This window comes from Artemia franciscana, chromosome 4 (assembly GCF_032884065.1).
Source record: "Artemia franciscana chromosome 4, ASM3288406v1, whole genome shotgun sequence".
Lineage (NCBI taxonomy): Eukaryota > Metazoa > Arthropoda > Branchiopoda > Anostraca > Artemiidae > Artemia > Artemia franciscana.
Window position 1 is genome coordinate 52,401,742 of NC_088866.1, and position 26,646 is coordinate 52,428,387.

At 36.3% G+C, this 26,646-nt stretch overlaps 1 protein-coding gene across 5 annotated transcripts in view; it reads left to right on the forward strand.

Moving 5' to 3' along the window:
* The window catches only part of LOC136026571 (protein halfway-like), a 120,826-nt gene that overhangs the window by 32,677 nt on the left and 61,503 nt on the right, over positions 1–26,646 (forward strand). Inside the window, exons 1-2 of one of the 5 annotated variants that reach the window (XM_065703271.1) lie at positions 68–91; positions 21,158–21,789. In XM_065703271.1, the coding sequence (XP_065559343.1) occupies positions 21,180–21,789 (610 nt within the window). In that variant the 5' untranslated portion in view covers positions 68–91; positions 21,158–21,179. The other 4 variants (XM_065703272.1, XM_065703268.1, XM_065703269.1 and 1 more) reach the window with 4 other exon arrangements.

Sequence of the window (26,646 nt, forward strand, 5' to 3'; positions counted from 1 at the left end):
ATGTAAATAAACTAAAATTAATTTCAAACCGCAACTGTTCAGATTGTAGTTAACTTTTGATGCCAGGAAATCTCTTTTCCGTTTCGCGCAGGTGACATTTCTAAGTCAAAGGCTTGGTTTTGTTAGAAACGATAGGAGCTTCAGTTAGTTTTATCAATGATGGGCGTATACTCCCACAATTTTTTGCAAGACGGGTTAAGCTACAAAATATTTAGAGAGGGATTTGGATTTACAAATTAGTGGGTAATCATCCAGGTACGTGCTCTTTTTTAAAAACAGTTACTATCCAGGACACACCAAGGGGTAGGGGGCTTGGGGTCTGACCCTCAAGAAACTTAGGATTTTTGAAAATACCAGTATTTAAAAAAATATTTTTGTCCCCTCCCCCCGTTCAAAAAGAGAGGTCGCGCTTCTTTGCGGCAAACTTCATTTTGCTTACTTTTGGGGGCTTGAAACAGCCCGTAGTAACTAAAATTTTAAATATACGTTTTAACTTAAATTTTAAATTTAAAAATGAAGTTTAAAAATTCATCTAAATGGTAAAATATTATTAGAAAACAAATCTGCAATAATTTTTAAAAAGAGACTGAAACCTAACGAAAATGGTTTCAGAGATAAACAATAGTATATTACAGGAGTCACCATTGTTGAATTATCCTAAATAGGAAATTCCCAGTCCCCCCTATTAAACAACAAGGAAAATTGCATTCTTTGCATGGCTAGCACTTATCTCTTTTTTTGGTTTTGCATTTTTTTATCTTTGTTGCTAGCAGGGCACGGAAGCGTCATAGAGAGTTGCATAAGGGCTAATTTAACAGCTAAGTTTTTATATCTAATTAATTCCTAACTATTTTTTAACCTTGTATATAGACTGAAAACTATGATAACTTACCTTTTGGGGTCCCATTAAGGGCTCAAAATGGAATTTGCCTCAAAACTGCTAATTATTGTTTAACCTTGTGTATAGATTGAAAACTATGATAGCTTACCTTTTGGGGTCCCATTAAGGGCTCAAAATGGAATTTGCCTCAAAACTGCTAATTATTTTTCAACCTTGTATATAGATTGAAAACTATGATAACTTACCTTTTGGGGTTCCATTAAGGGCTCAAAATGGAATTTGCCTCAAAACTGCTAATTATTGTTTAACCTTGTGTATAGATTGAAAACTATGATAGCTTACCTTTTGGGGTCCCATTAAGGGCTCAAAATGGAATTTGCCTCAAAACTGCTAATTATTTTTCAACCTTGTATATAGATTGAAAACTATGATAACTTACCTTTTGGGGTTCCATTAAGGGCTCAAAATGAAATTTGCCTCAAAACTGCTAATTATATTGGGAAAGAGCATAAAAAAGGCAACCATTTACTTTCTTCCTACTCAAAATGTATTTGCTTTCTTCTTACCCAAATTATATGAAAAAGTATAAATTAACTGAGAGACGTTCGCAGAACTTGGTTCAAGGTGTGTATTTTTACAAAGGGGGATAAATTCAAGGCAACATCGTAAATAGGCGAGTTAAGCAAAATACATAAAAGATTTTAGAACACTCAGAACTTCTCTAGCTTTTAGAGGGACACGGGCCTAAAGATGTTGCGTAAGCATATAGGAAGGGGTATACTTCAATCTATTTATTTAGATTCAAAACTTAGGTGGTACAATCCAGGTATTTCTTATATTTATGTTTGGGAAACAGGTACTATACTTTGTGTATACAATAGCTCATACAACCTACACGAAAACATTAATTTAGAACACTGCCGTTTGCAGAGGGAGATAACTATCGTTGCTACCGTCAAGCTTATGTCTCAGACTTTTCATCAAACAGTTCGTGGTAACGAACTGTAGTAAGGAGCGACCCGGCTCAATAGTAACCGAAACTCTGAAAAATGGAATTTTGATACAAATAGTTACATCAAAAGAATCGCAATCCATGTACAATCAGTTACAATCTACAATACTACAATACATACTATACTACAATAGTTACAATCACATTCAGGTATTTCTTATATTTATGTTTGGGAAACAGGTACTATACTTTGTGTATACAATAGCTCATACACTTACACCAAAACATAATTTAGAACACTGCCGTTTGCAGAGGGAGATAACTATCGTTGCTACCGTCAAGCCTATGTCTCAGACTTTTCATCAAACAGTTCGTGGTAACGAACTGTAGTAAGGAGCGACCCGGCTCAATAGTAACCGAAACACTAATAAATGGAATTTTGATACATAGTATATAATATAAGTTTCATCAAGATTATTCTTACCCATCAAAAGTTACGAGCCTGAGGAAATTTGCCTCATTTTAGAAAATAGGGGAAAACATCCTCTAAAAGTTTATACGATTTTAACGAAAATCACACCATCAGATTTGGCGTATCAGAGAACCTTATTGTAGAAGTTTTAAGCTTCTATCTACAAAAATGTGGAATTTCGCATTTTTTGCCAGAAGACAAATCACGGATGCGTGTTTATTTGTTTATTTGTTTGTTTTGTTTTTTTTTCCCAGGGTTGATTGTATGGACTCAGTCGTCCTAGAATGTCTTAAAAGGGCTCATTCTAACGAAAATTAAAAGTTCTAGTGCCCTTTGTAAGTGACAAGAAATTAGAGGGCACCTAGGCCCCCTCCCACGCTCATTTTTCCCCAAAGTCACCGGATCAAAATTCTGAGATTGCCATTTTGTTCACCATAGTCGAGAAACCTAATAACTATGTCTTTGGGGACTACTTACTCCCCCGCAGTCCCCGTGGGAGGGGCTGCAAGTTACAAACTTTGACCTGTTTTTACATATAGTGATGGCTGCTGGGAAGTGTACAGACGTTTTAAGGGCGAAGTTTTTGGTTTGGGGGGAGAGTTGAGGGGGGGCTACTTGGGAGGATCTTTCCATGGAGGAACTTCTCATGGGGGAAGAGACTTTCAATCGAGGGGGCGCGGGATTTTCTAGCAGTATTTAAAAAACAATGAAAAAATAAATATGAAAAGTTTTTTCTACTGACAGTGAGGAGCAGCATTAAAACTTAAAACGGACATAAATTATTACGCATATGAGGGGTTTACCTCCTCGTAATACCTCGCTCTTTACGCTAAAGTATTTTTAGCAATTTCAACTATTTATTCTACGGCCTTTGTGATTCAGGGGTCATTCTTGAGGAAATGGGACACAATTTAAGCTTTAGTGTAAAGAGCGAGGTATCGAAGAGGGATGAGCCCCCTCATATACGCAATAAAAACATATGAATATAGAAATTCGCTTCGTAGGCTAATTCGTTAGTTACGTATATTTTTTACTTATGAAAGCGTTCGTAAAAAATTAAAAGTTATAGTTGCCTTTTTAAGTAATCAAAAAATTACAAGGAAACTAGGCCTCCTCCCTCGCTGCTTTTTTCTCAAAATCTTCCGATTAAAACTATGAAAAAGCCATTTAGCCCAAAAAAATTAATATGCAAATTTCGTTTTAATTATTTATGTGCGAAGAGCCAAGATCAAAACATGCATTAATTCAAAAACGTCCAGAAATTAAACAAAAAAAAAGGTTTTTTTAAATGAAAGTAAGGAGCGACATTAAAACTTAAAACGAACAGAAATTACTCAGTATATGAAAAACTTTGCTTCCTCATCAACGCCCCGCTCTTTACACTAAAGTTTTTTACTCTTTTAAAAAGAGGAGTTGAGAGAAAGAGTCAAACTTTAGCGTAAAGAGCGGGGCGTTGATGAGGAAGCAGCCTTTTTCATATACGGAGTAATTTCTGTTCGTTTTAAGTGTTAATGTCGCTCCTTACTTTCATTTAAAAAAACTTGTTTTGTTTTTGTTTAATAACAAGGCAAGATTTAGCCCAAGACCATATGAAAAACTAAAGCCGTTCCTAATGTTAGTGGTAGCAGAGTAAACATTAATTACAGAGGCCCCCTTTCCCGCAAAAAAAAGCGAATCAAACGTCACAGATTTTACAAAACTGGGCAACTGCCCCCTGATGGTCCCCCCCAACCTCGCCACACAAGGCAGCTGCCTTACATGCCTACCTTCGTAGCTCTATACACAACTGCTGATTCTGTTAGTTTTTATTATTTCAATTTGTGAATTTATTTTGTTATATTATTTTCTACTTTTTTCTTAGTCATATTTGGTTCATAATATGAAACAGTAAATATTTGAAGAAAAAAGCAAAACAGCAGCAACAGCATTGGAATCTTGTTTTTAGCCCAAAGTTAAATCTGGCTCCATTAACAAAGGGGTGAGACAAATATTTTATCGTAGCAAGTTTTTAGTTCAAGTTCAAGTTTTTACTTCAAAATTCACAAATAAATAACAAAATACAACACTTTCGCGCTGGGAAAAACCTATGAGGGTTTGTATTTGCGCGAAAGTCAACATATCTACTTACCTATAATAGCAAATCCAATCTCTCTTACCCATTAATACACAACTCTCTCTCCTCCCTTTCATTCTTCCCAACCCCATCTTACTCCCCTGCGCACCCTTTCCTCCCTAGCCCACCCTTACCTCCCAAGCCCCACCCTTACCTCCCAAAACCCACCCTTCCTTCCCTAATCCCCCTACCACCAATAGTAAAATTCAGCATTTATCCCCCAAAAATAATCTTTTAATTTCTTTTTAAACTGAGGTACGTGTTCCGCCGTCCTAATGCTCACTCATTGTTCATTCCATACATTTGGACCCAGGTGCTTCATTGAGAATGAAGACCGGGTACCAAGACGTAAATCCACAACTATATCATTATTATGCCTTGTTCCATAATTATGAAGATCACTATTTGTTTGGTAAAAACTCTTAAAGGCATCCGGGGCTAGGCCATTCATACACTGAAACACAAATACAGCAGCCCGGTAATCTCTATTCTGACCGATATTAAGGAGCTTCAGCGATTTAAAGGAAGCACATGTGTCATGCACATCCTGGATACATCTACCTATCATTCTAACAGTTTTATTTTGTACAATTTGCACTCTTCTATAGTTAGATAAGAGGTTGCTGTTCTATAGGTGGCAGCCGTTGGAGATATATGGATCAACCAACGAATAATATATAGTTAGAAGTATCCTATGTGGGAACAAGTGCTGCAGACGCCGAAGTATGCCAACCCCATGGGCGATTTTTGATGAGATAGCGTCACTGTGACATCTCCATGACAGGTGGTGATCCAGATAAAAAACAAAATAGCGGAGATGATCAGCTTTCCAAATTGGTTTACCACATAAAGTTGGGAGTCCATACACATTTAGCGGTGTACCAACTCTGCAGAACGTCATAAAAAATGTCTTGCGCACATTTATGCACAGCAGGCTTAATGAGGTAAATACCTCTAGCCTTTCCACTGGAAGATTCGCTTTTCTCACCAGCTCTTCCACAGATGAGGCAATCACAGTTAAAACTGTATCATCAGCAAACGAGGTAAGACACACAACTTTCAGGTAAAAACGCATGAGATCAACATAGATAAGGTAAAGAAGCGGACCCAACACTGAACCTTGTGGTGCCTAAACACGTGACAACATTTTTGCCATTTCTATATCAAACAGTTCGTGGTAACAAACTGTAGTAGGGAGCGACCCGGCTCAATAGTAACCGAAACCCTAAAAAATGGAATTTTGATACCAATAGTTACATCAAAAGAATCGCATTTTAATGCTGATTTTAAATATATAAGTTTCATCAAGATCAGTTATATCCATCGAAATTTACAAGCCTGAGAAAATGTTCCTCATTTTAGAAAATAGGGGGAAAACACTCCCTAAAAGTTATACAATCTCAACGAAAATCACACCATCAGATTCAGCGTATCAGAAAACTTGGTTGTAGAAGTTTCAAGCTCCTATCTACAAAAATTTGGAATTTCGCATTTTTTGCCAGAAGACAGATCACGGATGCGTGTTTATTTGTTGTTTTTTTTTGTTTTTTTTTTCCCAAGGGTGATCGTATCGACTGAGTGGTCCAAGAACGTCGCGAGACGGCTCATTCTAACGGAAATTAAAAGTTCTAGGGTCCTTTTTAAGTGACCAAAAAATTCGAGGGCACCTAGGCCCCCTCCCACGCTCATTTTTTCCCAAAAGTAACCGGATCAAAATTCTGAGATAGCCATTTTATTCACCATAGTCGAAAAACCTAATAACTATGTTTTTATGAACGACTTACTCTCCGCAGTCCCCGTGGGAGGGGCTGCAAGTTACAGACTTTGACCTGTGTTTACATATAGTAATGGTTACTGGGAAGTGTACAGACGTTTTCAGGGGTATTTTTTTGTTTAGGGTGGAGAATTGAGGAGGGGGGTTACATGGGAGGATATTTCCATGGAGAAACTTCTCATGGGGGAAGAGAATTTCAATGAAGGGGGCGCAGGATTTTCTAGCATTATTTGAAAAAACAATGAAAAAATAAATATGAAAAGTTTTTTTCTGCTGAAAGTAAGGAGCAGCATTAAAACTTAAAACGAACAAAAATTATTACGCATATGAGGGATTTACCTCGTCGTTATGCCTCACTCTTGGGACAAAATATAAGCCTTATTGTAAAGAGTGAGGTATTGACGAGGGTTGAACCCCCTCATATACGCAATAAAAACATACGAATATAGAAGTTTGTTACGTAAGTTAATTGGTAAGTTACGTATATTTTTTACCAATGAAAACGTTTGTAAAAAATTAAAAGTTCTAGTTGCTTTTTTAAGCAATCAAAAACTTGGAGGGCAACAAGGCCTTCTCCCTCGCTCCTTTTTCCTCAAAATCTTCCGATTAATTGCAATTAATTAATATACAAATTTCGTTTTAATTATTTATGTGCGGAGAGCCAAGATCAAAACATGCATTAATTCTAAAAAGTCCAGAAATTGAATTAAAAAAACAAGTTTTTTTTAAATGAAAGTAAGGAGCAACATTAAAACTTAAAACGAAAAGAAATTACTCCGTATATGAAAGGGGCTTTTCCTCCTCAACGCCCCGCTCTATACGCTAAAGTTTCTCACTGTTTTAAAAATAGAGTTCAGAGAAAGAGTCAAACTTTAGCGTGAAGAGCGAGGCGTTGAGGAGCAAAAGCCCCTTTCATATACGGAGTTATTTCTGTTCGTTTTAAGTTTTAATGTTGCTCCTTACTTTCATTTTAAAAAACTTTTTTTTTAATTTAATTCATAATAAGAGAGGAGGTATATGCATCCAGCGTATCATAGTATAAAAGTGTAAAACACTCTTAAAATTGTGGAACGAACAATTAGTCTTCATTTAACTCTATTTTTCAGGCAGATCAAGGGAAAAGAAAGATATTCGGGAATTTTTCGACTGTGGCAAATTCTATGTAGGGAGAACCCACCAGAATTTCGAGAAACGCCTACAACAACATAAAGATGATATCGCCAAAGCTCTGAATTCTAATAATATTACTTCTGTTTCTTTTGATTCTGCTTTAATCAGCAATGTTTTCGAAAATCCTCACCACAAAATATTTTTTGAAGAATCCGCAACTATTAGCAATGATCTAGGCATAAAGCAAGTAGTTCGAGAAGCAGTTGAAATCCGACTTAAGATCAATAATAATATTAGTGTAAGTAGAGATTTAGGAGAATATTCATTGAACGCTTTATACAAAAAATTTAATTAAAAATGACCTTAAAAAATGTTATAAAAAACCAATAGATATTAACACAGAACCTGTCACAAATAGACCTATAAGATCAGCAGCGAAAAAAGCTAGGCTGGCGTTAAAAACGTGTTTTAAAATAGTTTTCTTTACTTTCAAGGAATTGCCTGGTTTTATAAAAATTTATCTATCAATCCTGGTTGAACTTCGCTGAGGTAAGGATGCTGAGACTGTTTTGAAAAACTGTTAATTTTAGTTTTATTGATTTTATCCTCTTGTAAGTTGTTTTTTCTTATTTGTATTGCTGAGGACGGCCCTTGGACATAGGGCCAAAATATTCATTCTAATTTGTTTCCCACTGTCTTAAGAAATTCCCTATTGTTCTTCTTGTTTTTGGTGTTTGTGACGGAAAGGCAGTGTGGTCTTCGTCGTTATTTACTTTCAACAATTGTTGAATGAACTAGCTGTTTCTGTGTTTTGATTGGATGTATTTAGAGAAATTATGAGCTTGAGGGGGGACTGACTGCCTTTAAATCACTCTTGACTCTTAAAAACAGTACTAAAATCTCCGATTTTTAAAATCAGATGAGCCCTATCCGAAGTGTATACGGCCATCCATTACTTAAAAAAACGTTATATGCTTTCGAGGCATATTTTCTAACTCATGCCCCAGGGCTGGGGGGTTGTCATCCCTGGAGGAATTGTTATATTATCTTTGGATTATTTTTCACAAAATGAGTATCTGTAAATTTCAATCGGATGTACTTAGGAAAAAGAGTGTCTTTTTTTAGGGGGAGGGGGCCTCCACCACTTTTGACTCTTCAAATTGAACAAGAACTTTCAATTTCCAATCAAAATAGCCTCTCCTAAAGTTCATACGATCACCCCTTCCGTAAAAGAACTTAAACTCCTCCGGGACATCAAACAGTTCGTGGTAACGAACTGTAGTAAGGAGCGACCCGGCTCAATAGTAACCAAAACTCTAAAAAATAGAATTTTCATACCAATAGCTGCATCATAAGAATTGTATTTTAATGCTGGTTTTAAATATATAAGTTTCATCAAGTTTAGTCTTACCCATCAAAAGTTACGAGCCTGAGAAAATTTGCGTTATTTTGGAAAATAGGGGGAAACACCCCCTAAAAGTCATAGAATCTAAACGAAAATCGCACCATCAGATTACGATAATTTGCGTTATTTAAGAAAATAGGGGGAAACACCCCCTAAAAATCATAGAATCTTAAGAAAAATCACACCATCAGATTCAGCGTATCAGAGAACCCTACTGTAGAATTTTCGAGCTCCTATCTTCAAAAATGTGGAATTTTGCATTTTTTGCCAGAAGGCAGATCACGGATGCGTGTTTATTTGTTTTTTTTTTGTTTTTTTTTTGTTTTTTTTCCCAGAGGTGATCGTATCGACCCAGTTGTCCTAGAATGTTGCAAGAGGGCTCATTCTAACGGAAATGAAAAGTTCTAGTGCCCTTTTTAAGTGACCAAAAAAATTGGAGGGCACCTAGGCCCCCTCCCACGCTAATTATTTTCCCAAAGTCAACGGATCAAAATTCTGAGATAGCCATTTTATTCAGCGTAGTCGAAAAACCTTATAACTATGTCTTTGGGGACGACTTACTCCCCCACAGTCCCCGTGGGAGGGGGCAACAAGTTACAAACTTTGACCTGTGCTTACATATAGTAATGGTTATTGGGAAGTATACAGGCGTTTTCAGGAGGATTTTTTTGGTTGGGGGAGGGGTTGAGAAGAGGGGGAACTTTCCATCGAGAATTTGTCATGGGAGAAGAAAATTTCTAGGAAGGGAGAGCAGGATTTACTAGCATTATTTAAAAATAAAACAATTAAAAAATAAATGTGAAAAAGCTTTTTAAGCTGGAAGTAAGGAACAGCAATAAAACTTAAAACAAACAGAAATTATTACCCATATGAGGGGTTCATCTCCTTCTAATACCTCACTCTTTACGCTAAAGTATTTTTAGTAATTTAAACTATTTATTCTACGGCTTTTGTGATTCAGGGGTCATTCTTAATAAATTGGGATAAAATTTAAGCTTTAGTGTAGAGAGCAAGGTACTGACGAAGGGGTGAATCCCCTCATATATGTAATAAAAACATGACAATACAAAAGTTCTTTACGTAAGCTAATTTATAAGTTAAGTAAATCTTTTACCAATAAAAAGATTCGTAAAAAATTAAAAGTTCTAGTTGCCTTTTTAATTAACCAAAAAATCGGAGGGTAACTAGGCTTCGTCCCCCGCTCTTTTTTTCTCAAAATCATTCGATCAAAATTATGAGAAAGCCATTTAGCCAAAAAAAAATAATATACAAATTTCGTTTTGATTATTCCTCTGCGGAGAGCCAAAATCAAAACATGCATTGATTCAAAAACGTTCAGAAATTAAATAAAAAAAAACAAGTTTTTTTTAACTGAAAGTAAGGAGCGACATTAAAACTTAAAACGCACAGAAATTACTTCGTATATGAAAGAGGCTGCTTCCTCATCAACACCCCGCTCTTTACGCTAAAGTTTTTTACTGTTTTAAGAAGAAGAATTGAGAGAAAGAGTCAAACTTTAGCGTAAAGAACGGGGCGCTGATGAGGAAGCAGCCTCTTTCATATACGAAGTAATTTCTGTGCGTTTTAAGTTTTAATGTCGCTCCTTACTTTCAGTTAAAAAACACTTGTTTTTTTTATTTAATTACTGACAACACTTGCCTCCAGACTCTGGGATTTGTTTCTATCCTGAAGGCCTTGTTATATGATCTTTTGACTATATTGAATAAAATGGCTATCTCAAAATTAATTGTTGGATGCATTAAGGAAAAAAAGTGGGGAGCTAGTCTCCCTCTGATTACTGGTGACTCTTAATAAGGGCACTAGAACCTCTGATTTCTAATCCAATAATACCCCTCCAAAGTCTATACGGTCATCCATTCCATAAAAACCTTATTGTATTGTATCGTATTAACGACACTTCTTGACTACTAAGGTCCCTGCGTCGGCCCTGCAGTGCATTCCTGCAGCAAGATTCGATCCCTGAGTCCCGTATTACCCCATAAAAACCTTATATGTTAATAACGGCAACTTTTGTAACTTATAGCCCTTACCGTGATGGCTTTAGGGTAGGGGGGGTGGTCATCCCTAAAGATTTGAATATAGGACCTTTTAACAATATTGAACAAAATAGTTATCTCAAAATATCGATTGGTTGTGTTTGGGGAATTGATGAGCCGGGGAGGGGGGCTGGCTGCACTCAAATCACTTTTGACTCTTAGAAGGGAACTAAAACTCAATTTCCAATCAATTGTGCCTCTTTAAAAGTTTTTACGACAGCTTCTTCTTTACAAAGTGCCTTGGTCAGATACATTGAACCCATAATGCTCTTTACTTAGGCGGATCTATTGCGCTCCCTATTATATTACAGATTCCGCTACATCAATGGGAACGTTTATTAATGTTTAGACAAGTTATATATCTAAAACACGAACGTACCACTCGATCACAATATAAGTATATACAGTGTATGTGCATATACTTTCAGTTTCTTCCCAAGAAAATACACAAAAAAAGGTATTTTTAACTAAATACAAAAAAGTATTTCTGGAGTAGGATGGGGGAAGTACAACCCCCCCTTAATTTGTGTCATTTATAATTCTAAATGAAGCCAATCGCAGAAAAAAAAAGTCTATATATCGCCTAGGGCTGTATCTAGCCGTATTAGCGGAAAGAACTGGGGCTCATTTGCAAGAGTAATGATGAGGAGCTTCAGTACAAAAAAAATGATGAGGAGCTTCAGTACAAAAAATTGGAGGGGGAGCAGAGGCATGACAAAAAATTACTTTCTAAATTCTGTCGTTTCGCAAAATTTTTCAATGAAAATGCCAGAAAAGGTAGTCTACAAAATATATAGGGGGCAAGAATTTAGGAGGGTAACGCTTTTACCTCCCCCAATTGATACCCCAAGTAGCGATTAATGTACTCTATAAGCGGTAAAAGAAGCACTGCGTTCATGTTCTTTTAGCTTGCAAAATTATCTATACATCCATGAATTTACAAAACAATAGTGTAAAAAACTACAAACCGTGCAATCTTGTTGACGTACCTTGACCAAAGTTAGTTCGTATTTGGCAATTACTTTAACCAAAGGTAATTGCTAAATTCAAAATTTAGCAATCAAAATTATAGGCAAAAGCATTATAAAAGCGCGGTTATCCCTTAAGGAACTTTTGAAACTTGTTATTGTTGTGACGACAATCCTGTGCACCTCATAGGGTACCTCGTGCTGAGAAATCTTCGTCAGATAACATTATAAATCAGTGTATTCTTTGATCTGAATTAGTCGATATCGGAATGTGATTACTCTGAAATTATGTAAGATAAATGTTAGATTTTGCATAAAGATGCAATCAAACCAGTTTTTTCTTGCGCGGGCTGAAACGTTCGTAATTTGTTTCTGAGGCAGGGACGTCGTTTGCGGGAGGGGGTTGGTCACCCCTCAACAATGTAGCAAAATTACTATATAACACAGGCCCATATTGCCCCCCCCCCCCAATGAAAATGCTGAAGATTTTCCTGTACAATGTTTTTTAGGGTTACCCATGTAGGAGAGGGACATGCCCACCCCCCCCCCACCAGAATGTTGATGATTGCATTAATTGTTGAGACGAATAGTTAATTTACTTCTTGCTATCTCGGAAAGGGGTTAGGTTAGCAAAATGAAACTTTCAGAGATGAATCTATAGACTAAAGTATCGGTAAAATTCTAATTAATTGACTTCTGGCTATCTTGGAAAGGGTTTAGGTTAGGAAAATGAAACTTTCCGGCATGGGTCTACAGACTAAAGTATGTCCCGGGAAGGTATTTTAAAATACCCACCTCAACCCCTTCTCCCTCTAGAGGGCCCAGAAATTTGCCTACATGACAGGTCTATGCCTATTGAAATTTTAACAAAATAACATTTTACCCTTAATTTTCAGATACTAGTTGCTTTTTCTCTGCCTATAGTTCTGAAAAATGCAATTCCTGTTATTTGAGTAGAATTTTGAGCCATATCAATGTTTTTTTTTTAATTTAGGAAATGTATTTGCATATCTTTAAAACCTTATAAAATGGAATTGAGCAAAGTTATGAAGCTGAAAACAATTTTGTAGTACTTCATTCAAATAAAAGATCTATCTTGCAAGGTTTCACTTTCATAACACACATGTTTTTAAGGGTCATCAAAGGTCTAGACCCTCTAGAGGGAGGAGTGGAGGTAGGTACTTTAAAATACCTTCCCGGGATATACTTTAGCCTTTAGACCCATCCCTGAAAGTTTCATTTTCCTAAACTAACCCCTTTCCAAGATAGCAAGAAGTCAGGATAAAAATTCTACTCAAATAACAGGAATTGCAATTTTAGAACTAAAGGCAGAGAAAATGCAACTAGTAACTGAAAATTAAGGTAAAATGTTGTTTTGTCAAAATTTCAATAGGTATAGCCTAGACCTGTCATGTAGGCAAATTACAGGGCCTTCTAGAGGGAGAAGGAGTGGATATGGGTACTTTAAAATACCTTCCCGGGACATGCTTTAGTCTGCTGATTCATCCCTGAAAGTTTCATTTTCCTAGCCTAAACCCTTTCCGAGTTTCATTCTTTCACTGATGTTCGGTAATGTTTTTATTCAAAATTTTACGTGCATCCACCTGAAGGAAGCTTTAAAGGTCATAAACTTGGTGATTTTTTTTATGGGGGGGGGGGTAATCCTCTTGGGCAGGCATGTACGCAGGAATTGGTTGGGGGGCAATCCTTCAAAATCTCTTATTCTATGAGAAGTATCAGAAAGTAATGGGAAAACAAAAAAATCATTGGGATTCGGGTGGCCAAGCCTGGAGCCCCCTCCCCCTCCTGCTACTTGACAGCTCTGGGCATATTTTGTACTAATGAAAAATATTGTCAAAATACAAAACATTTTATACAATTTAAAACGTCATTGTAATGCTATCATGTATCTTTTTTTTGCTCTTTTGATGCATTTGAATGTGGCGTCATTCACATTAAATTTTTTTTTTTCAAAATTAAGGCTCTAAAGTAGTCAGCTGAAGGGTGCAACTCCTGCCCATTACCCACCAAAAATTGCCTTGGCCCAGCAGTGGAGCCTGCGCCCCACGCTGGGAATCACGACCCTAGAGAAATAGAGAAAAATTTTAGACGAAATCAAAATTCAAATTTTTTCTTTATCAGTGAAAACATTCAGGGATCAAACAGTTCGTGAAAACGAAGCGTAGCAAGGAGCGACCCGGCTCAATAGTAACCGAAACTCTAAAAAGTGGCATTTTGATACCAATAGTTACATAAAAATATGTATTTTAATGCTGATTTTAAATATATAAGTTTCATCAAGATTAGTCTTACGCATCAAAAGTTACGAGCCTGAGAAAATTTGCGTCATTTTAGAAAATGCGGGTAAACACCCCCTAAAAGTCATACAATCATAACGAAATTCGCACCGTCAGATTCAGCGTAACAGAGAACCCTTTTTTAAAAGTTTCAGACTTATGTCTACAAAAATGTGGAATTCCACATTTTTTGCCAGAAGACATCACGGATGTGTGTTTATTTGTTGTTGTTTTTCCAGGGTTGTTCGCATCGACCGAGTAGTCATAGAATGTTACGAGATGGCTCATTCTAACGGAAATGAAAAGTTCTTGTGCCCTTTTTAAGTGACTAAACAATTGGGGGGCAACCAGGCCCCTTCCCACGGTCATTTTCCCCCAAAGTCACCGGATCAAAATTCTAAGATAGCCATTTTATTCACCATAGTCGAAAAACCTAATAACTACATCTTTGAAGATATTATACTCCCCCACAGTTCCCGTGGGAGGGGCTGCAAGTTACAAACTTTTACCTGTGTTTATATATAGTAATGGTTATTGGGGATTTTTCTGGTTTTGGGGGAGGGAGAAGTTGAGTGGGGGTATGTGGGAGGATCTTTTCATGGAGAAATTTCTCATGGGGGAAGAAAATTTTGATGAAGGGGGCGGAGGGTTTCCTAGCATTATCTAAAAAAAATGACAAAATAAATATAAAAAGTTTTTTCAACTGAAAGTAAGGATCAGCATTAAAACTTAAATCGAACAGAAATTATTACGCATATGAGGGGTTTACCTGCTCGTAATGCCTCGCTCTTTATGCTAAAGTGTTTTTAGCAATTTCAACTATTTATTCTACGGCCCTTGTGATTCAGGGGTCATTTTTAAGGGATTGGGACAAAATTTAAGCTTTAGTGTAAAGAGCGAGGTATTGACGACGGGGTGAGCCCCCTCATATACGCAATAAAAACACACGAATATAGAAGTTCGTTATGTAAGTTAATTCGTAAGTTACGTATTTTTTTACTAATGAAAACGTTCGCAAAAAATTAGAAGTTCTAGTTGCCTTTTTAAGTAATCAAAAAGTTGGAGGGCAACTAGCCCTCCTCCCCCGCTCCTTTTTTCTCAAAATATTCCGATTAAAACTATGAGAAAGCCATTCAGCCAAAAAAAAAAAAATTAATACACATATTTCGTTTTAATTATTTATGTGCGGAGAGCCAAGATCAAAACATGCATTAATTCTAAACATCCAGAAATTAAATAAAAAAAGTTTTTTTTTAACTGAGAGTAAGGAGTGACATTAAAACTTAAAACGAATAGAAATTACACCGTATATGAAAGAGGCTTTTCCTCCTCAATGCCCCGCTCTTCATGCTATAGTTCTTACTGCTTTAAAAAGTGGAGTTAAAAGAAAGAGTCAAACTTTAGCGTAAAGAACGGGGCATTGAGGAGGAGAAGCCCCTTTTATATACGGAGTAATTTCTGTTCGTTTTAAGTTTTAATGTCGCTCCTTATTTTCAGTTAAAAAAGCTTGTTTTTTTAATTTAATTTTTGATAAAGAGTGAATTAAACACGATGTTCATTTGATAATCTTAGTCGCCTACACCTTTTTTTTCTGAAGCAGCTAAAGTAAGGAGATAAGAGCAAAACCATTCGATTCCCAAGTCAACTCTTTTCAAAATATTAATTGGTGCTACCACGACATGTCTCCCCCCTAATGCTTGGCTTCAGTTTTGGTCATAGTAGATAGATAGATATATACAGTAGCATTATTCCCTATCTCAACCATTATACAAAGCCGGACCGAGATGCAAGTACTCCGTAGAACGTTAAAACATAAGCGACATTAGATTTTTTTAAGGGTAGACAAGTCAGATATAACAGTTCGTGGTAACGAACTGTAGTAAGGAGCGACCCGGCTCAATAGAAACCAAAACTCTAAAAAATGGAATTTTGAGAACAATAGCTACATCAAAAGAATCGCATTTTAATGCTGATTTTAAATATGTAAGTTTCATCAAGTTTAGTCTTACGCTCCAAAAGTTACGAGCCTGAGAAAATTTGTGTTATTTTAGAAAATAGAGGGAAACACCCCCTAAAAGTAATAGAATCTTAACAAAAATTACACCATCAGATTCAGCGTATCAGAGAACCCTACTGTAGAAGTTTCAAGCTCCTATCTACAAAAATGTGGAATTTTGTATTTTTTGCCAGAAGGCAGATCACGGATGCGTGTTTATTTGTTTTTTTGTTTTTTTGTTTTTCTTTTTCCCAGGGGTGATCATATCGACCCAGTTGTCCTAGAATGTTGCGAGAGGGCTCATTCTAACGGAAATGAAAAGTTCTAATGCCCTTTTTAAGTGACAAAAAAATTGGAGGGCACCTTGGCCCCCTCCCACGCTAATTATTTTACAAAGTCAAGGGATCAAAATTCTGAGATAGCCATTTTATTCAGCGTAGTCGAAAAACCTTATAACTATGTCTATGGGGACGACTTACTCCTCCACAGTCCCCGCGAGAGGGGCTACAAGTTACAAACTTTGACCAGTGCTTACATATAGTAATGGTTATTGGGAAGTGTACGGGTGTTTTCAGGAGGATTTTTTGGTTGGGGGGAGGGGTTGAAAAGAGGGGGATATACTGGGGGAACTTTCCATCGTGGAATTTGTCATGGGGGAAGAAAATTTCCATGAAGGGAGCGCAGGATTTACTAGCGTTATTTTGAAAAAAACAATGAAAACATAAATAGGAAAAAGTTTTTTTCAGCTGGAAGTAAGGAGCAGCATTAAAACTTAAAACGAACAGAAATTATTACCCATATGAGGGGCACACCTCCTCCTAATACCTCGCTCTATGCGCCAAAGTATTTTTAGTAATGTCAGCTATTTATTCTACGGCTTTTGTGATTCAGGGGTAATTCTTAATGAATTGGGCCAAAATTTAAGATTTAGTGTAAAGAGAGAAGTACTGACGAGGGGGCGAACCCTCTCATATGTGTAATAAAAACATGAGAATAAAAAATTCTTTACGTAAGCTAGTTTATAAGTTACGTATATCTTTTACTAATAAAAAGATTCGTAAAAAATTAAAAGTTCTAGTTGCCTTTTTTATTAACCAAAAAATTGGAGGGCATCTAGACTTCCTCCCCCGCTCTTTTTTTTCAAAATCATTCGATCAAAATTATGAGAAAGCCATTTAGCCAAAAAAAAAAAAAAAAATGCAAATTTCGTTTTAATTATTTCTCTGCGGAGAGCCAAAATCAAAACATGCATTTATTCAAAAACGTTCAGAAATTAAATAAAAAAAACAAGTTTTTGCAACTGAAAGTAAGGAGCGACATTAAAACTTAAAACGAACAGAAATTACTTTGTATATGAAAGGGGCTGCTTCCTCATCAACGCCCCGCTCTTTACGCTAAAGTTTTTTACTGTTTTAAAAAGAAGAGTTGAGAGAAAGAAACTACTTTTTTGGTTGGTTTACTCCGTATATGAAATGGGTTGTCCCCTCCGCAATCCCTCGCTCTTTACGCTAAAGTTTGACTCTTTGCCACAATTCTACTTTTTAAAACAATTAAAAGCTTTAGCGTAAAGAGCGAGGGATTGCGGAGGGGACAACCCATTTCATATACGGAGTAAACCAACCAAAAAAGTAGTTTCTTACTCTCAACTCTTCTTTTTAAAACAGTAAAAAACTTTAGCGTAAAGAGCGGGGCGTTGATGAGGAAGCAGCCCCTTTCATATACAAAGTAATTTCAATTAAAAGTTCTAGTTGCCTTTTTTATTAACCAAAAAATTGGAGGGCATCTAGGTTTCCTCCCCCGCTCTTTTTTTTCAAAATCATTCGATCAAAATTATGAGAAAGCCATTTAGCCAAAAAAAAAAAAAAAAAATGCAAATTTCGTTTTAATTATTTCTCTGCGGAGAGCCAAAATCAAAACATGCATTGATTCAAAAACGTTCAGAAATTAAATTAAAAAAAAACAAGTTTTTCAACTGAAAGTAAGGAGCGACATTAAAACTTAAAACGAACAGAAATTACTTTGTATATGAAAGGGGCTGCTTCCTCATCAACGCCCCGCTCTTTACGCTAAAGTTTTTTACTGTTTTAAAAAGAAGAGTTGAGAGAAAGAAACTACTTTTTTGGTTGGTTTACTCCGTATATGAAATGGGTTGTCCCCTCCGCAATCCCTCGCTCTTTACGCTAAAGCTTTTAATTGTTTTAAAAAGTAGAACTGTGGCAAAGAGTCAAACTTTAGCGTAAAGAGCGAGGGATTGCGGAGGGGACAACCCATTTCATATACGGAGTAAACCAACCAAAAAAGTAGTTTCTTTCTCTCGACTCTTCTTTTTAAAACAGTAAAAAACTTTAGCGTAAAGAGCGGGGCGTTGATTAGGAAGCAGCCCCTTTCATATACGAAGTAATTTCTGTTCGTTTTAAGTTTTAATGTCGCTCCTTACTTTCAGTTGAAAAAACTTGTTTTTTTATTTAATTTCTCTTGAACGCGAAACTTGGCTTCACCCTTGTAGTACTAACTTTCAAAGAATTTCTTTTTACAATAATTTATTGCAATACATATATAGAAATCGGTAATTAGTAGTGCAATGTTATTATTCGATTTTTTTTAGAAATTGCAAGCAGGTTGCAAAGTCTCAAGTTGGTTTCAAAGGCATTTTGAGAAACCTTCGGAGAAAATGTGTTTTTCAGGATAATGGGTAATATACACTAAATTGTTGATGGGCGAGGACGTACGAGGATATGGGCGGAGCTTTTATACCTATTAAATAAAAAAAAACAAGTTTTTTCAACTGAAAGTAAGGAGCAACATTAAAACTTAAAGCGAACAGGAATTACTTCGTATATGAAAGGGGCTGCTTCCTCATCAACGCCCCGCTCTTCACGCTAAAGATTAACTCTTTCTCTCAACTCTTCTTTTTAAAACAGTAACAAACTTTAGCGTAAAGAGCGGGGCGTTGATGAGGAAGCAGCCCCTTTCATATACGAAGTAATTTCTGTTCGTTTTAAGTTTTAATGTCGCTCCTTACTTTCAGCTGAAAAAACTTGTTTTTTCATTTAATTTCTGAACGTTTTTGAATCAATGCATGTTTTGATTTTGGCTCTCCGCAGAGGAATAATTAAAACGAAATTTGTATATTTTTTTTTTTTTTGGCTAAATGGCTTTCTCATAATTTTGATCGAATGATTTTGAGAAAAAAAGAGCGGGGGAGGAAGCCTAGTTGCCCTCCAATTTTTTGGTTAATTAAAAAGGCAACTAGAACTTTTAATTTTTTACGAATCTTTTTATTAGTAAAAAATATACGTAACTTATAAATTAGCTTACGTAAAGAAATTTTTATTCTCATGTTTTTATTACACATATGACAGTATTCGCCCCCTCGTCAGTACCTCGCTCTTTACACTAAATCTTAAATTTTGTCCCAATTCCTTAAGAATGACCCCTGAATCACAAAAGCCGTAGAATAAATAGTTGACATTACTAAAAATACTTTAGCGTAAAGAGCGAGGTATTAGGAGGAGGTGAGCCCTTCATATGGGTAATAATCTCTGTTTGTTTTAAGTTTTAATGCTGCTCCTTACTTCCAGCTGAAAAAACTTTTTTCATATTTATTTTTTCATTGTTTTTTTTTTTTAAATAATGCTAGTAAATCCTGCGCTCCTTTCATGGAAAATTTCTTCCCCCATGACAAATTCCTCGATGGAAAGTTCCGCCAGTATATCCCCCTCTTCTCGACCCCTCCCCCTAACCAAAAAGTCCTCCTGAAAACGCCTGTACACTTCCAAATAGCCATTACTATATGTAAGCACTGGTCAAAGTTTGTAACTTGTAGCCCCTCCCACAGGGACTTTGGAGGAGCAAGTCGTCTCCAAAGACATAGTTATAAGGTTTTTCGACTACGCTGAATAAAATGGCTATCTCAGAATTTTTATCTGTTGACTTTGGGAAAATAATTAGCGTGGGAGGGGGCCTAGGTGCCCTCCAATTTTCTTGGTCACTTAAAATGGGCACTAGAACTTTTCATTTCCGTTAGAATGAGCCCTCTCGCAACATTCTAGGACAACTGGGTCGATACGATCACCCCTGGGGAAAAAAAACAACAAAAAACAAACAAACAAATAAACACGCATCCGTGATCTGCCTTCTGGCAAAAAATACAAAATTCCGCATTTTTGTAGATAGGGGCTTGAAACTTCTACAGTACGGTTCTCTGACACGCTGAATCTGATGGTGTAATTTCTGTTAAGATTCTATGACTTTTAGGGGGTGTTTCCCCCTATTTTCTAAAATAACGCCAATTTTCTCAGGCTCGTAACTTTTGATGCGTAAAACTAAACTTGATGAAACTTATATATTTAAGATCAGCATTAAAATGCGATTCTTTTATTGTAGCTATTGGTATCAAAATTTCATTTTTTAGAGTTTTGGTTTCTATTGAGCCGGGTCGCTCCTTACTACAGTTCGTTACCACGAACTGTTTGATCAAGACTGTCGTAGCCGAATATTACTGAGTCGTGATTCTACTGGAGTATAGATTTCACAATTATTTAAAAAATTTGTCAATAGTGTTAAGCTAACCTGTAAAGTTTAAAGCTCAGCCAAGACAAGATTTCATGCAGTCTAAAATGGGCAACTATGAAATTATACCTTACACTACCACTCTCGGCTGTATTCAGGTCCGTGGGGGGGGGGGGTACTGGTTTTAACCCTCCCCCTCTTCCTGCAAGCAAAAAAATAAATCGTATGACTCAAGTTAAAATAACAAAAATTCATATAAACAAAGTCTCGATGTGATTTGTAAAGTTCTCCCCCCTCGCGAAAAAACTCTGGATTCGCCTTTTCTACCACTAATCAATATTTAAAGTATATAGCTTAGCTACTAGGGTACTCTCTGAGTAGTTGAGATGTCTAAGTATTTGTTTTAATTAATATATTATCTTTATTTTTTATTTCATTGATTACTTTGATCAACTATTGTTTTTCTTGATTTTAATTTGACTTGATAAATACATCAATTGATTTATGTATATATGCACATACATATACATATATATAAGTAAGTAAATAGTTATGTATAACTAATTATAATTCTTGTGTAGTTTAACTATAATTATTTCATTTATAATAAATTTATTTAATTAATTGATTTGATCAATTATTTAGTTTTATTAATTTTAGGTGAAGCAGTAAGGATGTGAACATGTTTAAGTCAAAACTGCTTTTGATCAGTTGTCTGTTGTTTAATTATCTGCTCTGCGATGAAATAATCAAGATGAAACTCTGCAGAAGGAAAACAATCATTAACAACAAATATTGTTGTTATAACAAACTGAATCAAATTGAATGCGAACATGAATCATATGTTGATGAAAGCATTGCTGGTGTCCATGACGAATTAATTGTAATCAACAGTAATTTAACGATTGGTCCTTATTTAATTACAAATGTCAACTTCTTAAAAGTCGTGAATAGTAACATAACTATTGGAAATAGCTTCAATGATGGGTGTTATAACACACAAACAGAAATATTCAGTGTACCACTGAATATTGATCATTTTGAGATAGTAAATTCGACGTTAATCTACAACGGTGAGATTAAACTGCCTAATTTAGTGAATATTACAATTGTTAAATCATCAATCAGTGCCAATTTCCTTGACCTTACATGGACAATGAAGTCAAAAGACATTCGTAGCGTGATGCTTGTTGACTGCATTGTTGTAACAGAGCCTTGTAAAATGAAGTGTGTAAGTAAAGAGCATAAGGAATTTATTCGACCCTTGAATCTTCGCCATGTGAGTCTAAGAGGTAATTTTTAAATCTACTTTGACATAACTTTCTCTACTACTGGAAAGTAGGAGTAACACTATAAAGTTAGGTGTCCTCTGAAGGGAATACGATATAAAATATAAGTAACACAATTAGATTCCTCATAGTATGCTGTTTGCATGTATTAAAGTTGCTGTTTCGACAATCCCCCCTCCTAATAGTCCTATATATAGTCCCAATGATATATTTCTTCTCAATGTTTCATATTGTGATGCTTTGTATAATGAAAGTCATACGACACTTCATTCTTGGCTTGATGAAGTCCAGTTTTGTCTAAATAATTACAAAAGAACGGTGAATAAAAATTGTTTGGAATGATTTAAAGATATAGGCTACATTATTAAATTCTTGTCTCTCCAGTTTACTATTCAACTATTCCTGGCTCAATAATTATTCTCAAATAAAACAGTTCGTGGTAACGAACTACAAGTAAGGAGCATAATTGAGCCTTGAGAGATGGCTCAATAATAACCAAAACTCTAAAAATATAGAATTTCGATGCTAACAGAAATATCAAACAATTTTGCTCATTATGCTGATTTCAAATATGTAAGTTTCATTAAGTTTAGTCTGACCCACTAAAAGCTACGAGCCTGAAAAAATCCGCCTGATTTTCTGAAAAAGGGAGAATCGCCCAATAAAAGTCATAAAGTGCTAATGAAAATCAATCCATCAGATTCAGCGTACCAGAAAAGCCAACTTTAGAGGTTTCAAGCTCCTATCTGCGAAAATATGATTTTTTTGTTAAAAATATGATTTTTTTATTCATTTGTTTTTTTCCCCAGGGTTGATTATAGCGACCCAATGGTCCTAGAATATCGTGAAAGGGATCATTCAAATGGAAATTAAAAGCTCTAGTGCTCTTCATAAGTGACCAAAAAGATTAGAGGGCAACTAGGCCCTCTCCACCACCCCTTTTACCCCAAATTTGTCTGATCAAAATTTTGATGTAGTCATTTTGTTCATCATAGATGAATGGCTCAATAACTATGCCTTTGGATATAACATGACCCCACCATTCACAGCCGCAAGAGAAGTTATAAAATTTGCCTGTTGTTTGCGCTTAGTATTTGTCATTAGTAGCGATACCGCTATGGATCCCATGAGACCCATAGGGGTGTACAAATGGATATACCAGCCCTTCAACACGTTGTTACGCACACCTGGGCTTGAAGCAATAATCTAGTGCACCTGTAACAGCATAATAAGCTACATCATAAGATTTGGCTGTTACATAATAGGCTTTGATTGTTACCTACTAGCCAGTGTTTTTTCCTTAAAAAACCCACGAGACCCCAACAAATCCTGCTTTCTTTGGTTTTTATGGTGGAGTTCCTATGAGGGTTTGCTAGTGGGGAACCTTCAAGACACCGGACCCTAGCAAACAATTCTGTCGGCTCCTAGCTACCAATTTCACTGGAAGAACCCAGCATCCAAGTTCACTGGGGGCCTAGCAGTCAATTTTAATGGGGGTGATAGCATCCATTTCCATTTGGGTCCCCTAGAATCCAATCTCAACGGGCTCCCTAACCTAACCACCGGGGACCACTAGAATCCAATTTCACTGGGAGGACCATAGCATACAATTCCAACAAGGGCCCTAGCGAGCAATAAGCGAGCACCGGGGCCTTAACATCCGATTTCACCGAGCCATAGCATCCAATCCCAATAAGTGGGTGGGGAGCTGGCAAGCGATTTCAGGGGGGCTAGCAGACAATGCCAACGGAGGTCCTAAAAACCAATCCCAACGGGAACCTAGCAACCAATGCCGAAGTAACTTTAGCAACCAATTCCAACGGGACCGTAGCACCCAATTCCGTTTGGGGCCCTCTTAGCACCCAGTCTCACCGACAAGACGTTTTTCAAGATGTTGAAAGATTCCTTTGAATATTATGTAAAGAGACTTGTAAGAGTCCTCTAGTCAAGGGCGGAATCCTAGTTGTAACTGAGGGGAACTCACATGTGGGTTCACATAATACTTTCAGAGATTTCATTTTCTTTCATGACATTTTTCTCAGGGAACCATTGTAATGAAAAGATTTTTGTCCACATTAAGATTCGAATATAACACCAGCGATTTTCCCAATGACCAGAAATGAGTCTTGACCATATGGACTATGAAAGTCTTTCCAGTATTTTGGTTTGATGAATACTTTCTTCATGATAACCCATCACACGCAATGAGAATCCCCTTTTCCCGCATACTAGAATTATTTAATGGATTGCGTGTCCCAGTATTGCTGCAATAGACCTAATTGACCTGCAGGGTGGAAAGCCGATATCTAGGAATCGCTTACATTTGAAGTACACCTGCTTGTTAAGTAATGTTTTAGATGCTGTTATCAGATAATATTGGGGGTTGTTCTTAGCTTTTTTTAGTATAAGTCTTTTACTCTGTTTGAACTTGAATATGTTATCGAAAATGAAATAAAAGCGAGAGTATCAATATTGCTAGAATATGGTACATCTCTATATATGATCAAAAGTCTTTCTGTTTGGTTTTTACTACTCAGAATTTACCAATTTATATTAGAGGCAATCTTGAATGAGCGTATCTATGTACATAGTCAACAAGATGCTTAAATTAAGAAAACGATTACATATTGAAAATTCTTACTAGAACAAGAAAATTTAAAGATACAAATTTTTTGTGCCTACAGTTTTATTAATAAAAACAAGTTTACAAGAATTATTAAAACATATTAAAAAAACAATTAAAACTCAACAAATGGTAACAATGAAACGTAAAAAAAGCTTATAACTGATAAAACATAAGCAAAAAGAACCGTGAATTAAAGAAACACGGGGACCCTCGCGATCAATTCAAGAGGGGAGACTTGTTATTAAAGATAAATTTTAGTCATATTAAGAATTATTTCTGAGAGGTCTTTATGACAATTCCTTGTTTCTATTGCTCCATTAAGCAAAGAAAAATACATTTTAGGGTGGGGGTGAATTTTCTGCTGGGGTTTTTTCTATGGGAGAATTTTCTATGGGGAGGGTAGTTCCCAGGAGTGAAGTTGTCATGGGAAATTATACGCTTGTGGAATTTTCAAGAACTCATACACAATTTTTTTTATGTCTTGCTTTCTCTTTTCTGTCTTAGTTTTACGCATAGAGTTATTAAGGGTAATTGTCCTGAGTGAATTTTCACCGGGATTAAATTGTTTAGAGGATATTTCTGTTGGGAGGGGCATTTTTCCGAGGAGGTAGGACCAGGTTTCCTGCGATTATCAGAGGCAACGCTATAGTAAAGGCCTTTTTTTTATTAAAACAATTTCCAGAGGCACTTCGTCTGGGAAGGGTATTCGTGTCAACTTTGTAGGGGCTCATTCGATTGGAAATCGAAAGTTCTAGTGCCCTTTTTAAGAATCAAAAGTGATCGGAGGGCAACTAGCCCCTCCCTCCACGCTCTTTTCCCCCAAATGTATCCGAAAACGATTTTGAAATTGCAATTTCGTTCATAATAGTTCAAAGATCAGACAACAAAAACTCCGGTGTTGACACAACCCTCCAGGGCCCGGAGGTGGGCGTTCGTCTTATGGTGTTATACTCTGGTGGCACATATGGTACTTATGGAAGGGATGCTCGTATGAACTGTAGAGAGGGTTGTTTGACTGAAAATTGAAAGTAATAGTTCACGTTTTAAGAATCAATAGCAGTCAATGGGTAATTAGCCCCTCCCCCAAGCCCTTCCCTTCCCAAAGCCCATCCAATAAAAATATTGAGATAGCTATTTTGTTAAAAATAGTTCAAAAAATTAGATAACAAATCTCCGGGGGTGACACAAACACCCAGAGCCCGGGGTTTTTATGTAACGGTTAGTCGTTTAATCTTCAGAGGTGGTTCATTTGATTAGAAATTGAAATTTCTTGTTGTCTTTTTGTGAGTCGAAAGGAATCAGAGGCATATAACCCCCACCCTTCCACACACACACACCTTTGTTTCTCCAAATGAATCTGATCAAAATTTTGAGATTTGCAGTTAAAAATAATCCAACAATTAGATGAAAACAAATTCATGGTCAAAATCAACCCCCCCCCCCTCTCAGATCCCGGGGGAAGGGCTGTAACTTATGTCTTTGGGGCATATAAACTTTTATGGAAGAAGTGGTCGTAGAAACTCTAGCGATAATACAGCCCCCCAAAAACTGGGGAAAGTGTTGTAAATTACTGCTGCACACCAACAAAAACGTATTTTTTTCCATCAGTGCAGTAGATGTGTAATTGTAGATGTGCAGTAGAATGTAAAGAGTTATAAGTGTGTTATTAATGAAGTATCGTATCACATCTTAGAAACCTCAGGGACTGAAATGATTATAAATTGAAAGTTCTAATTCTCTTTTTAAGAGGCAAAAGTGATTCGATGGCAACTATCCCCTTCCCCCAAGCCTTCTTTTACTCAAATGTGTCTGGTCAATTTTTTATATAGCCATTTTGTTCAAAATAGACCAAAGATCATGTAACGAAAATTCCAGCGATAATACAGCCCCCCCCCCAAAAAAAAAAAAAAACAACCTGGGGCCAAGTGTTGTAAATTATACTCTGAGGGCATATAAATTTTTTATGGAAGGAATGGACAGGGGAAAATTTGATTGTAAATCAGAATTTATAGAGACCTTTTTAAGAGTCAAGAGTGATCAGAGGGCAACTATATCCCCCTGGCCCTTTATTCCTCAAATGCATCCTATCAAAATTTTGAGATGTTTATTTTGTTCAAAATACAGAAAATGAATAATGATCAGATAACAGAAACTAGGGGGTAAACAATATCTCCTAGTGCCGGGGGGAAGTGCTGTAATAAATATCGTATAAATATCGGAGATGTCTTGTTTTA